The sequence below is a fragment of the Chenopodium album genome, chromosome 3, assembly GCF_948465745.1.
Source record: "Chenopodium album chromosome 3, dcCheAlbu1.1, whole genome shotgun sequence".
NCBI classification, from domain to species: Eukaryota; Viridiplantae; Streptophyta; class Magnoliopsida; order Caryophyllales; family Amaranthaceae; genus Chenopodium; species Chenopodium album.
Window position 1 is genome coordinate 83,331,006 of NC_137836.1, and position 14,534 is coordinate 83,345,539.

Genomic DNA, 14,534 nt, shown 5'->3' on the forward strand with positions numbered 1-14,534 from the left:
GAAATTAAGTTATTTTTATATAACAATAAAACAATTTATGGCCTACACAACAATGACAACTAATATGTGGCCAAATTTAACTCCTATGGCCTATGGGCCTCCCTACACCACTCCTCCTCCCCCTTCCATAACCTGGAACCTTTCTTGCAAAAATTGAACCAACAAACTTCGCCATTTAGCCAAAAATTCTTGTATATGATAATTTTAGTACCAAAAAAAACATTGAATTAAATATGCGTAATGGATTCACACTTCCTTCAACTCAATTAAAATCAACCCCTCAAATCCTAATTCTCTCTCATCACAATCAAAATCATTCCCCAAGAACATATCTTTATCCCTTTACTCTTCACCTTCAAACTAATTTTCTCTCTCCTACTTCTGTACAAGTACTTAGATGCTGCTATGGCAGCCATGTAATTGATCTTTTGGTGCTGGGTTCACATTCTTCAATACCCAGTTCCAGAAATTTGAGGAAGAATCAGAGATATAAAGTAAAAGCTAGTGCTAGAGAAACCCCATATCAAGTTTTGGGGGTTTCTACTTCTGCTACTCCTAATGAAATTAAAAGGGCTTATCGAAAACTTGCTCTTAAATATCACCCAGATGTTAATAAAGAGGTATTTTTTCTTATCCTTAATTTCAATTTATATTTGGGGTTTGTTTGAATTCTGCTTTCTCTGTGCTTGAATTGGATGCTTGTAATTGATTGGTGAATTGGGATGTTTTGATTGTGAAAAGAGCATATTTTTGTTAGTTGAAATCTGTATATGTAGATTATGGTGGTGATGATATTTGCTGTTATTTTGGTGCATGTTTGGGATTGTGAGCCTAATGGGAATTCATGTGGATGAGATTTGATCACAGGTCTTGGGTATCACCTGTTGTGACTTTCGAATTGATTAGTTAGGTTTTAGCTGATGGTTGAACACCATTGTTTTATTTGAGAATACTGCATTTTCCTGCTTCATTTTACTGGAATGTTCTAGAGTTGAAATAAAGCATATAAGCATCAGTAAGTAGTTATGTTAGTAAGCATCTGTTTTGTGTATCAGAATTCAGAAAATTTATGGCCATGTGCAAGCTGTTATATTGTGGTGGCTGGTGGCCTATGCTTATGGTTTTGGTGTAGAATGGTGGATTGGCAATGTAGTGTTCATTATTCACCTATCACGTTTGTAACATCTGAAATATCAATTGACTTGTTGCTAAGGATTTTAGAGAAATGAGATTCGTAGTTACAGTTGCTTCATCCTTGCTAATAGGCTATGTTCCTTCCAGTCATTATTGCAGCTAAGGTGTTAGACCCGAATGTAACCCGTAAATTATAGACCTGAACCGAACTCGACTTGAACTGAAATTGACCCAAACTTGTTTTAACCCGTCAAAACCCGAATTTAACCCAACTTGTTACTAACCTGAATTCAACCCGACCCGTTCCAAACTCGACCCGAATTTAAATCAACCTGTTACAAACCCGGCTCGAAATCAACCCGACTTGTTATTGAATTGACCCAAATTCAACCCGACTTGATATTGACTCGACCCGAATTTTACCATACATATTACTAACCCGACCCAAAAATTTAACCCGATCTGTTACTAACCCGACTCGAAACCAACATGACTTGTTATTGACCCGACCTAAATTCAACCCAAATTGTTCCCGACCCGATTTCAAATCACCTTAAATGCAATTTAGACCTCCTTATTATTGTTGATCAAAGCATTTTGTCTTGGGAGACCAAGTCGGTCCAGGCCAGCAAAAGAAAAGAGCATCATCCTCAAATTTAAGAGTTAAATATAGTATATATTTGTTGTATGGTCAAATGAGATAATTATCTTACTAAATTATAAACTATAGTTCCCTAGTATATTGCCATATATATTATAGTCAAAGGAAATAATTAGCTTAATAAAAATGATAATTATCTATTTATAGTTAGTTGAACTCGAATATAACCTGACTTGGAAATGACCCGACCTTATTGACTTGAACATAACTCGACTTGACTCCGAGAATGACCCGAGTTGGAAACGACCCAACCTTATTATAACCCGCAAATTATTGACTTGAACCGAACCTGACTTGAACCTGAGAATGACCCGACCTGATTATAACCCGCAAATAATTGACTTGAACCGAACTCGACTCAAACCCGAGAATGACCCGACCTGATTCTAACCCTCAAATTATTGACTTGAACTGAAACCGACTCAAACTCGAGAATTACCCTAACCCATTTTAACCCGTGAAAACCCGAATTAAACTCGACCTATTGTTCACCCGACCCAAACCAAATAAGAAGTATGACCCGATACAAGCATGACCCAACCCAAACCTGACTATAACACCCCAATAATTCTCTCTTTAAACTTGTGAGGACCCTGAACAACATTCAAGAGAATTACTGGCGTGCTACCGCCACGTGTTCAAACGTTAAGGATTTATCAGAAAATAGCAGCGGAAAAACTAAATCAGTTATAAATAAGTTTCAAAACCAACGAATGAAACCAAATTAAGTCATACAACTTGGAACCATTAAGGCCCTTATTCAAAACCCAATAAAAGTAGTAAGTGATTAATTCCAGTGTTCGAATAAATTCAAACCCAAAAGAATTAGTGTCAAATAAAATCGAATTAAAATAAATTCAAACTTGCAAAAGAAATAAAATGCAAACAATCAACTCTCTCCCTGATGAATGCTGCATGTGTAAGAACCTGTGGTAATTCTGCTCCCCAATATTACAAGTGTAAAAATTGGATCGTCACAGGGTCATTGAAAGGCGAAGGCCATGACCAAAGAAAGACACACAAAGCACGCAATCAGCAAAGCTGAGTACATACAAGCTGCAAATTAAATTAAGAAATCCATAACTTGCTACTAATAATCAATCATCATGCATCATTAAATTATAGACTCAACACACGACTCAACTATTTATATTACTAAGACTCCATTAATTAATAATAGATAAATCATTATTTTTATTCATTGGATTACGCAATAGACAAGGTTGTCCAACCCATGCTCCATTTGGAACATCAATAAAAGAAAAACCCCATGCCTCCTTTCGGAAACATCAATAAACATCCAACGACCACGGGCGCGACTCCGTGACCGTAGTTAGTATGAGATCTCACCTAACTCCTAGTTTTGAAAAATATTTGAAATAAGAGACTCGTAGATCAGACGGCCTCGAGAAAAGTACACGGCTAATACCCCATGTACCCCAACCCCTGATTGTCATTACTCCAGAAGTGCACCAATCCAGAGTTTTATTGCTCATCCATCTTGCACTTTACGTGATTTACAGGTTTAGACCTGGTGATGACTCATATGCATAACAATACAATCAATCCAATATCAATTCAATCAAGTAAAACAACTTTTCAATTTCAATTCTTGATTTATTAGTGGCAAGCAACATTTATTATTTATTCCTTTACTACCTCGGTGTATAAACACCTTGAGTGCATAAGGCACCCCAAAACCTTAACCTCGTCTTAGAAGACTTAAATTCTTCCTTTACTCATCCTGTTTGCATAATCATGAATGAATAATAAATTAATCATTACACCAATAATATACCTTTGCCTCTAATTAAGCACACCTTGCATAATTAGAGCACAAATAATACTTGCAATATAAAATAGTGCACGTTATACGAAATTCACAATGTATAACCAAACAATTTAACTCAGTCATCCCTATACATGATACTAAGTTCTCGATCCGTCGTCCTTAAACATGCACCTAAAAGAAAGGTTTCGTAACTTGTACGTACCTTGAGCAAACGAATTGGTATGCCACTTTACTAACTAGAAATCACCTTCAATAAACTCTTCTCCTAAGCCAAATAATAACATCTCAATCAATACCCAATCAATCAAATTTACAGCAATACTAACTTACTTTAAAACCTTCAAAATCCAAATCAAACAACACTTTAAAACCTTCCCTTTAGTTAAAATTAAAGGCCTATATATAGTTCTTTAAATTTTCTTCATAAAAACCTTAAAATACACTCTTATACATGAAATTACAGCAAGTTCAAAGTCTAATAAAAATCTGAAAATTATATAAAAACCCATAAAAATCTCCCTTTTTAATGGGTGATTAAACCCTCTTTATAAAACATTAGAAGTAGTACTTAGAAACTATTTCCAACACTTAAAACTTCAATAAAAACATATATTTATGTTTAATTAACTTTAAACATAATTAATTTTATTAATCAAACTCAAGGATAATATTTTAAGTAAAAAAAAAACTTCGTTAAAATCAAAAACTGCCCGAAAATTATATTTAGAGGCTGAATTTGGCCACGAGAGGGTGGTGCTCACTACCAAAGGTTGTGAGTCTTTCTTAAAACGTTGTTTCCACATGGAAAACACTATTTTTTCATCAAAATCGGATGAGTTCAGAATCTGATCGGGATTAAAACGGGATTAATATTAACGAACGAAAATCTAAAAACTAAAACACGAATTTACATGTTCAAAATAATCTGGAATTAAGTTAAACTAATCATTAGTTATAATCACCAAAATTTCAAAACATCATTACTATAAAAGCCCTAAATCAATTGTTCATAAAAACCCTAAAATCATGATTTTCAATAATTAAAAACCCTAGGTTATAAAATTTACAAAATCTGAAAATTATGATACTTATAAAATCTGAAATTATAAAGTTTAGTCATCAAAATACAACTTGATACTAATTAAATTACTTTCAAACAATAAAATCAAAATCCATAAATCAATAATTATAATTATACAAATTAATAAAACAAAGGAGAGAGAAAATAAGACTAACCTTTTGGTGTGGGAAATTTTTGGGGATTAATGGGGTATTTATAGGAGAGAATGTTGTAGGGTAAGTAAGAAGATTGGGCCTCATAAAATTATTGGGCCAATTAGGTAAATGAAATGGACTAGGCTTTGTTTGTATGATCATGAATTGTAGAACATAGGTTCATAAAATAGTTTGTGCTAAAATAATTTTTGACCAATATTAATAATTTGAAACTTTTGTAATTAAATTCCGGAAAAGTACAAATAAATATTATAAATAAAATAAAATTTCATTTATAAAATATTTAAAAATACGGGGGATTACAATCTACCCCTCTTAAAAGAAGTTTCGCCCTCGAAACTTAACCCAAAAGCCATAAATTTTCCAAAACCATTCAAACTTTTGTGTTTTATATTGCTGTAAATTGATTGATTCTCAACATGCACACTCAACAAACTGAACTTTATGCTTAATAGACTCGTACTTGGCCAAAGTTTACATACTTTAATTGCATGTAAATACAACAATAGTGCATATTAATAAGCAAAATAATGCAAACTCAAGCAATAAATAGCATAATTGAGGTAAAAAGCGCGAAATTACATCGCATTCTACCCCTCTTAAAGAAAAGAGTTACGCCCCCGTAACTCACCTCAATAACATCATTAGGCATTTCTTTTTCATTTCTTCTTTCTGCAATAATTTATCCATAACTTGTTATTCTATAATTTCCTCAAATTTGAATAGTTCAATTCATAGGCACTCAATAATCCCTTTAGCTCTCCTTAGCTAACAACCGAAGGCTATTAAGATCTGTAAAAATCTTACAGGTGACACTGTATTTCGAATGAATCTCCAATGTAAACAATATATACGCAATCTCAAGATCATGGTAGGGTAATTGGTCTCATAAGATTTGTCTTGGCAAGAAGCATTATCATTTTTCCATTTTGTTGCAACACACATCCATTTTGGTAGGCTATATTTGGTTTTTAGTGTAAGGTATGTGTCTTTATGATATTGAGTGATAATAAATTAATAAGGGTTTGCTGCTCATCAAATAAGAAGAATCAAGAGGCAATGATCTCATGGAACGAGTAATGGTGGAATAAAGATATAAAGGAAAAGAATAGTCGAATTTTCGAAAGAATAGAAGGCTCAACGCATAATGTTGAACTGCACAATGATTTTCACAAAACTTTTAGGGTTTTAAATAGTTTATATACGCTTAAAATTGTAGAGTCCTATTTAAATTAAAATAGGGTTTCAAACCTTTCCGAACTCTAAAATAAAAAATGAGATTAGAAAAGAATCTTAATAAATAAAAATAACTATTTTTTTTTTAAATATATAATATAAAATTATAAATTATTCGGGTATTACAATCTACCCTCCTTAAAACAAGTTTCGTCCCGAAACTTCATATAAATAACCTACTTGTAAATTTGAAAGAAAATAAAAACTAATAAACCAAACTTTTCTGTATAAAATATATAGATAGAGTACTAAAATAGTAGGGGTATTATATACTATCCCCCTTAAAAAGGGGTACCAAACTTTTCTGTATAAAATATATAGATAGAGTACCCAAATTGACAGCACTACCCAAAACCACCAAAATTTCTCAAAAAGCGTGGATATTAGCCTTCAATTTTGGAATTTTTGACTTTTTTCACCTGAAAATAAAAATTGCCGAAATGTTTATCATTGTCCCTAATACCCTCCGGGAGTCCAATTGGCTGGGTAGAACCATCTAATTTGTCTTTAAACGACCAATTTACCGATTTACAAGTTGCACCGATTTCATTAACTCAAGCTTACCATGAACATTTATGACAACATATAATGATCATATATGGATCCAACCGACATGTATCCTCTAAAATCTCAATGCTTTTCGATATCGGGCCCCGAAACATTAGAAATTTCTCAAAAAGCGTGGATAAGCCTTTAATTTTGGAATTTTTTTCGTCCAGAAATAAAAATTGTTGAAATATTTACCATGGTCAATAATACTCTCCTGGAGTCCAATTGGGTAGTTGGAACCATCCAATTTGCCTTTAAACGACCAATTTACCGATTTACAACTTGCACCAATTTCATTGATTCAAGCCTACCACGAACATTTATGACAACATATAATGATCATATATGGTTCCAAACGGCATTATATGACCCCGAGATGTATACCCTAGAATTTCAAGACTTTTCGACACCGGGCCTTGAATCCTCGAAAATTTCTTTAAAAGCGTGAATATTAGCCTTTAACTTTGAATTTTTTTTTTTTTTTTTCATTAAAGGCTGTTTCTTTTTTTCTATCCTGGCCCACATTAGACATCCTTTTTTTCCTTTACTGTTTTTTTTTTTCAAACACAATTCAAATTAATACGTATTTGTTGGCTGTATTTTAAGCTAAGTGGACTTTAAAATTGAGCTTAATACGTATTTGTTGGCTGTATTTTAAGTCAAGTGGACTTTAAAATTGAGCTTCCTTATGGCTTACTCCGTAGAAAATATTTGATATATATATATATATATATATATATATATATATATATATATATATATATATATATATATATATATATATATATATATATATATATATATATATATATACATACACGTGTCCCCGCACCCGTGTCCAAATTTAAATTTCGGAGTGAGTCCCTGAGTCTCAAAATTTTGGACTTTGCTGAATTGGACACCTTGGCGCGTGTCCGTGTCCGACACCCATACCCGAGTCCTGGTAACATAGCCGAGATGTATCCCCTAAAATTTAAAAACCTTTCGACATTAGAAAACCTCCGAAATTCCTCAGAAAGAATGGATCTTAGCCTTCCATTTTGGAACTTTTTTGACTTTTTTTCCGCTCGAAAATAAAAATTGCCGAAATTTTTTACCATAGCCCCTCATACCCTCCGGTAGTCAAACGACATTATATGACCCCTAGATGTATTCCCTTAATTCTCAAGATTTTGCGACATCGGGACCTCAAACCTGCAAAATTTCTCAAAAATCGTGGACATTAGCCGGAAAATAAAAATTGCCGAAATGTTTACTATGGTCCCTAATACCCTCCGGTAGTCTAATTGGGTGGGTGGGTGGAACCATCTAATTTGTCTTTAAACGACCAATTTACCGGTTTACAACTTGCACCGATTTCATTAACTCAAGCCTACCACGAACATTTATGACAATAAATAGTGATCATATGTGGTTCCAAACGATAATATGACCCCGAGATGTATCCCCTAAAATTTCTAGACTTTTCGACATCGGGCCCCAAAACCTCCAAAATTTCTCAAAAAAAGTGGATATTAGTCTTCAATTTTGGAATTTTTTGACTTTTTTTTCACCCGGAAATAAAAATTGCCGAAATATTTTTCATGGTCCCTAATACCCTCCGGGATTCCAATAGGGTTGGTGGAACCATACAATTTGCCTTTAAACAGCCAATTTACCGGTTTATAACTTGCACTGATTTCATTAACTCAAGCTTTCTACGAACATTTATTACAACATATAATGATCATATATGGTTCTAAACGGCATTATATGACCCCGAGATGTATCCCTTAAAATATTAAAACTTTTCTACACCGGGCCCGAAACTTCCAAAATTTCTCAAAAAACGTGGATATTTGCCTCTTAATTTTTGATTTTTTTCGCTTGGAATTAGAAATTGCCGAAATGTTTACCATGGTTCCTAATAGCCTATGGGAGTCTAATTGGGTGGGTGGAACCATTCAATTTGCCTTTAAACGACCAAATTACCGGTTTACACTTGCACTTATTTCTTTAATTCAAGCCTACCACAAACATTTATGACAACAAATAATGATCATATATGGTTCCAAACGGCATTAAATGACTCCGAGATGTATACCCTAGAATTTCAAGACTTTTCGACACCGGGCCTTGAATCCTCGAAAATTTCTTTAAAAGCGTGAATATTAGCCTTTAACTTTGAAATTTTTGACTTTTTTTTCGCCCAGAAATAAAAATTGCCGAAATATTTACCATTGTCCTTAATACTGTCCGGGAGTCCCATTGTGTGGGTTAAACCATCCAATTTGCCTTTAAACGACCAAATTACCGGTTTACACCTGCACTGATTTTATTAATTCAAGCCTACCACAAACATATATGACAACAAATAATAATCACATAAGGTTCCAAACGGCATTAAATGACTCCGAGATGTATCCCCTAAAATTTCAAGACTTTTCAACACCAGGCCTTGAATCCTTGAAAATTTCTCAAAAAGCGTGGATATTAGCCTTCAATTTTGAAATTTTTGACTTTTTTTTTGCCTGAAAATAAAAATTGACGAAATGTTTACCATGGTCCCTAATACCGTCTGGGAGTCCCATTGGGTGGGTGGAACCATCCAATTTGTCTTTAAACGACCAATTTACCGGTTTATAACTTGCACCGATTTCATTAACTCAAGTCTGCCACGTACTTTTATGACAAAAAATAATGGTCATATATGGTTCCAAACGGCATTATATGACCCCTGGATGTATCCCCTTAAATTTTAAGACTTTTCGACACTGGGCCTCGAAACCTCCAAATTTCTCAAAAATCGTGGATATTAGTCTTCAATTTTGGAATTTTTTGACTTTTTTTTCACCCAAAAATAAAAATTGCCGAAATGTTTTTATGGTCCCTAATACCTTTTTAGGAGTCCAATTGGGTTGGTGGAACCATCCAATTTGTCTTTAAATGGCCAATTTACCAGTTTACAACTTGCACGAATTTTATTAACTCAGGCCTACTACGGACATTTATGACAACATATAATGATCATATATGGTTCCAAACGGCATTATATGACCTTGAGATGTATCCCCTAAAATATTAATACTTTTCTACACCGGGCCTAAAGCCTCTAAAATTTCTCAAAAAGCATGAATATTTGCCTTCAATTTTGAAGTTTTTTGATTTTTTTCGCCCGAAAATAGAAATTGCCGAAATGTTTACCATGGTCCCTAATAGCATCAGTGAATCCAATTGGGTGGGTGGAACCATCCCATTTGCCTTTAAACGACCAAATTATTGGTTTACACCTGCAGTGATTTCATTAATTCAAGCCTACAATGAACATTTATGACAACTAATAATGATCATATATTGTTCCAAACGGCGTTATATGACCCTGAGATGTATCCCATAGAATTTCAAGACTTATCGTCACCAGGCCTCGAAACCCTCAAAATTTCTCAAAAAGCGTGGATAGTAGTCTTCAATTTTGTAATTTTTTGACTTTTTTTGGCCCGAAAATTAAAATTGCCGAAATGTTTACCATGGTCCCTAATACCCCGTGGGAGTCCAATTGGGTATGTGAAACCATTCAATTTTGCTTTTAAACGGTCAATTTACCGGTTTACAACTTGCACCGATTTACCGGTTTATAATGGCTAATTTAATTAGCTTGCACCGAACCCGACTTGAACCGAAATTGACTTAAATTTGTTTTAACCCGTGAAAACCCGAATTTAACCCAACTTGTTACGAACCAGACCTGAATTCAACCCGACCCGTTCCTAACTCGACCCGAATTTAACCCCAGTTGTTCCAAACCCGATTCGAAATCAACCCAAATTCTACCCGACTTGTTATTGACCCGACCCGAATTTTACCATACCTATTACTTATCCAACCCAAAAATTCAAAACGATGTGTTACTAACCCGACTCGAAATTAACACGACTTGTTATTGACATGACTTAAATTCAACCCAAATTGTTCCCGACACGATTTCAAATCACCTTAAATGTAATTTAGACCACCTTATTATTGTTGAATAAAGCATTTTGTCTTGGGAGACCAAGTCGGTCCAGGCAGCAAAAGAAAGGCGCATCATTATCTAATTTAAGAGTTAAATATAGTATATATTTGTTGTATGGTGAACGGAGATAATTATCTTCCTAATTTATGGACTATAGTCCCCTAGTATATTGCCATATATATTATTGTCAAAGGAAATAATTAGCTTGATAAAAATGATAATTATCTATTTATATTTAGCTGAACCCGAATATGACCTGGAAATGACCTAACCCGATTATAACCCGCAAATTATTGACTTGAACCCGAGAATGACCCGACTTGAAAATGATCCGACCCGATTATAATTCGCAAATTATTGACTTGAACTGAACCCGACTCAAACCCGAGAATGACCCAACCTAATTCTAATCTGCAAATTATTGACTTGAACCGAACCCGATTCGAACCTGAGAATTACCCTAACCCGTGAAAACCCGAATTAAACCTGAACTATTGTTCACCCTACCCGAATGTAACTCGACCTAAACCCGACCCAAACCCGATAAGAATTATGACCCGACGTGACCCGACTCAAGCATGACCCAACCCAAACCCGACCCGCATAGCTTATGGAATTAATCTGAATTAACCCGACCTGAGTTGACCCAACCCACTCTTACCCGACCCAAACTTGACTCGTTTACCTGAATTAACTGCTCTAGTCAAATTTGCCATTTTCGCACGCACTTACCTTAATTTGTTTAAGGGCGTATATGACTATAGGATGCATCTCCTACGAATCTTTGATTTTTCAACTCGAAAACCCCAAAATTAGTCTTTTAATTGCCCCGAAAGCGTGGGTAGCCTTTGGACAATTTTGAAGTTTTGATTTCTTGAAAGGAAACAAGTCGGGGTGCTTCCCATAGACTCCAAGACTCCCCGAGAGTCCATTTGGGTGGTTCGGATCGTCCACTTTGCCATTCATCCACTTACAACTTATGTATCTTTCTTTAATTCAGGGGCACCGCTATATGGCTGAGTAATAGTAATATATGTTTTCAAACAATATCATATCACTCATGACTTCAATATGCATCCTTCACATTTCTGAAAATTTCCAAATCGATTCCGAGACCTCTAAAATTGATCCAAACAGTGGATTATAACCTTCAATTTTGGACATTTTTGGACTTTTCGGGATCTGAAAGAAAAATTTCGGAATTCTTCCCATGGAGCCTACGACACGGGAAACCATTTGGATGGTTGAAACTATCTACTTTACCTTTAAACAATCGATTTAGCCATTTTCGTACATGCCTCCCTTAATTTACCCAATGCCACCGTTGGGCTTTATGTGACCAACTAGTGGTTACATATGGTTTTAAACAACATTATATAACCCCAATATGCATCCCTTTAAATTCCCGATATTTTTTTAGACCAAGTCTCAAAACCTCAAAAATTGGTCCAAAAGCGTGGAACTTCACTTTTAGATAACTTTGGACTCTTTTGGACCCTCTAAGAAAATTGATCGATTTGGGTGGCCGAAACCATTTACTTTGCCCTTAAACCATCAATTTAGCCATTTTCATGCTAGTCTCCCTGGATTAAACCAAGGTCACCACATGCCTTTATGTAACTGATTTATGGTCATATATGGTTCCAAACAACATTAGATGACCCCAGGATGCATCCCCCCACAATTTCAATATTTTCCGACACCGGGTCTCAAAACCTTCAAAAATTAGTCCCAAAAGCGTGGATTATAGCCTTTAGTTTTGACCATTTAAAAAAAAAAAAAAAAAAACTTTTTTGGATCGCATAGGAAAGAGGTTAGGGTATTTCCCATGGACCCCATGACACCTCGGGAGGCCACTTTGCCTTAAAACCGTCAATTTAGTCACTTTTCGTACACGTACCTTAATTAATTCAAGGCTACCACAGGCCTATATGCGACTGACTTATGTCCGTATATGCAATTTCAAGGGCCGTCTAGGGCGCACCGGACACCACAAAACGTGCGGTGTTGCAGAGGCTTTGTATGTACTAAATCTATGTAGATGATTGATTCAACCCCACTGATATGGGATGAGGCTTTGTTAGGTAGGATAAATGAGTTACAATGGAAAATTAGATAAGGTGTTGCAGAGGCATGTGTGTTTGCTGCAGTTGCTCATACTTATATAGGTAATTTCATAGTCTATTGTAAGATAACGTTCGGTTTGCGTTCTAGTAACAATGTGTGTGGCTTCCCTTCAACTCTTCAAGCATGGAATCTTAGTTATGGAGGTTTAATATTCTCAACCTTCTACAGTAGTTCTAAGTCCATTTCTCTATTTACAGGCAAATGCTCAAGAGAAATTTTTGAGAATAAAGCATGCATATAATACATTGATCAACTCTGATTCTCGAGATAGATATGATGCTGGCAATCGCAGATCTGACTTTTCGTATTCATCTTCTGGAAGAAGTCAGAGCACCCAAGAAGAGGAAGAATTCTATGGATTTGGTAAATTTTCAATTCATCATAGTATTCTATAATTACTGATTTATTTTAGTTATCATTTTAGGTGATTATGCATACTCAGGTGATTGTTTCTTTTGATTACTCACCAGACTGAATTGGAAATAAATAATAGGCACTTGTTTTTATGATTGTAGCTATAAAAATTATACCTTATGGACCGACAAAATTCCATTTTGAAATTATTTTCTAGTTGTTTTAACTTTATACAAGTACCTTCAGTCCTTATTAGATTAGTAATTACGTTGAATAGGCTTTTATCTAGTGTGATGTATATACTGGGAACTCTTACTAAATCTAGTTGACTAAAGTATGTATAATATCTTAGCAAATTCTTGAACATATGACTAGCTGGCTAGCTGCAACAAGCTTGCAGAGAGAAACATATGTGATTCAGCACATTTATAATTCCTTGAAATGGTAGCGATGCCCTGTTGTCCATCTATGATATATACGGTTATTTGCCCCGATATTATAAGGGACTACCACCACACCTTTAATGATCTGTCCTGAGTGGTCTAGTGCTGTCATAGGAATGTATTCTTATGCTGAACCATTGCTGTTGCAGGTGAATTTTTGACGGATGTCCAAATTACAGTAGGTAGATTATTTATCTTCTTTGATATATGCAAGACTACAATGATAATTATGTACCATCTCTTCAATACTAGCAACCTAGCTAGCAGAAATTGCTTCTCTTTTACTTTTTTCCTGGAACATGAAATTGTTCAATAAAAGCATAAATTTGCTTCCTTATTGCTGCTCAAGTCTAGTTTTGGGTGTTGCAGGTGATTTCTTTAAAGATCTACAGGAAGAATTTCAAAGCTGGGAAGCAAATGCCTCATCACAAGGGAAGCCGAAGAGCTTATGGGAAGAGTTATCGGTGAGCCAATATTTACACGCTTTTCTCATACTTCAGATTTTGTAAGTTGCAGTTACCAGCTATTTGAGCTAAATGATCTACTACTATCTCTACAGGAAATAGGTGAAGAGTTTGTTGAATTTTTAGAGAAGGAACTTAATATAACCAATGAAGATATTGGTGGTGAGGCACCTAGAGAAGATTCTTTTAAAAGTTCTGGTGCTCAAAGAGCAAATAATGTTGATAATGGAACAGGAGGAAAAAACAAAAACAGCATTGAAGAGAGTATTGACGACATTGAAGCTGCTCTTGCTCAATTAAAGAAGGAATTAGGCCTATAGCAGTAAAATTACTTGATCTTTTGCTTAAATTTTGGTGTATATTATAACACAAAACTATATCATGATAGTTTCAGCTGGATATACAGTTTCTTCATAGTGAATCTGTAACGTCTTTTAACGAGTGGGTGGATCCATGAATACCATTTTGGTCATGCTTTTAATCGTTTACGAAGATTATGTTATACATAGGAGAACCTATGCTGCAAATGAAGATGCTTCTTTTCAAA

The 14,534-nt window shown here is 34.8% G+C and overlaps 1 protein-coding gene across 2 annotated transcripts; it reads left to right on the forward strand.

Moving 5' to 3' along the window:
- The first annotated feature begins 112 nt into the window (after positions 1-112).
- On the forward strand, positions 113-14,468 carry LOC145624576 (uncharacterized). Of its 2 annotated transcripts, XM_081677629.1 has the most exons (5): positions 113-620; positions 12,924-13,089; positions 13,673-13,705; positions 13,893-13,987; positions 14,083-14,468. In XM_081677629.1, exons 1-5 carry the CDS (start codon positions 234-236, stop codon positions 14,305-14,307), a joined length of 906 nt encoding a protein of 301 aa, XP_081533755.1. In that variant the 5' UTR covers positions 113-233; the 3' UTR covers positions 14,308-14,468. The 2 variants fall into 2 exon arrangements, with proteins under 2 accessions (XP_081533755.1, XP_081533756.1); XM_081677630.1 differs by lacking the exon at positions 13,673-13,705 and having other exon boundaries at positions 117-620.
- Positions 14,469-14,534: the final 66 nt, after the last annotated feature.

Bases quoted from the DNA above. Each gene is read 5' to 3' on its own strand.
- LOC145624576 (XM_081677629.1), top strand. From the start codon at position 234: ATGCGTAATGGATTCACACTTCCTTCAACTCAATTAAAATCAACCCCT. The intron at 13,090-13,672 runs GTAAATTTTCAA...TTGCTGTTGCAG, and splicing joins GGAAGAATTCTATGGATTTG to GTGAATTTTTGACGGATGTC. The intron at 13,706-13,892 runs GTAGATTATTTA...TGGGTGTTGCAG, and splicing joins GGATGTCCAAATTACAGTAG to GTGATTTCTTTAAAGATCTA.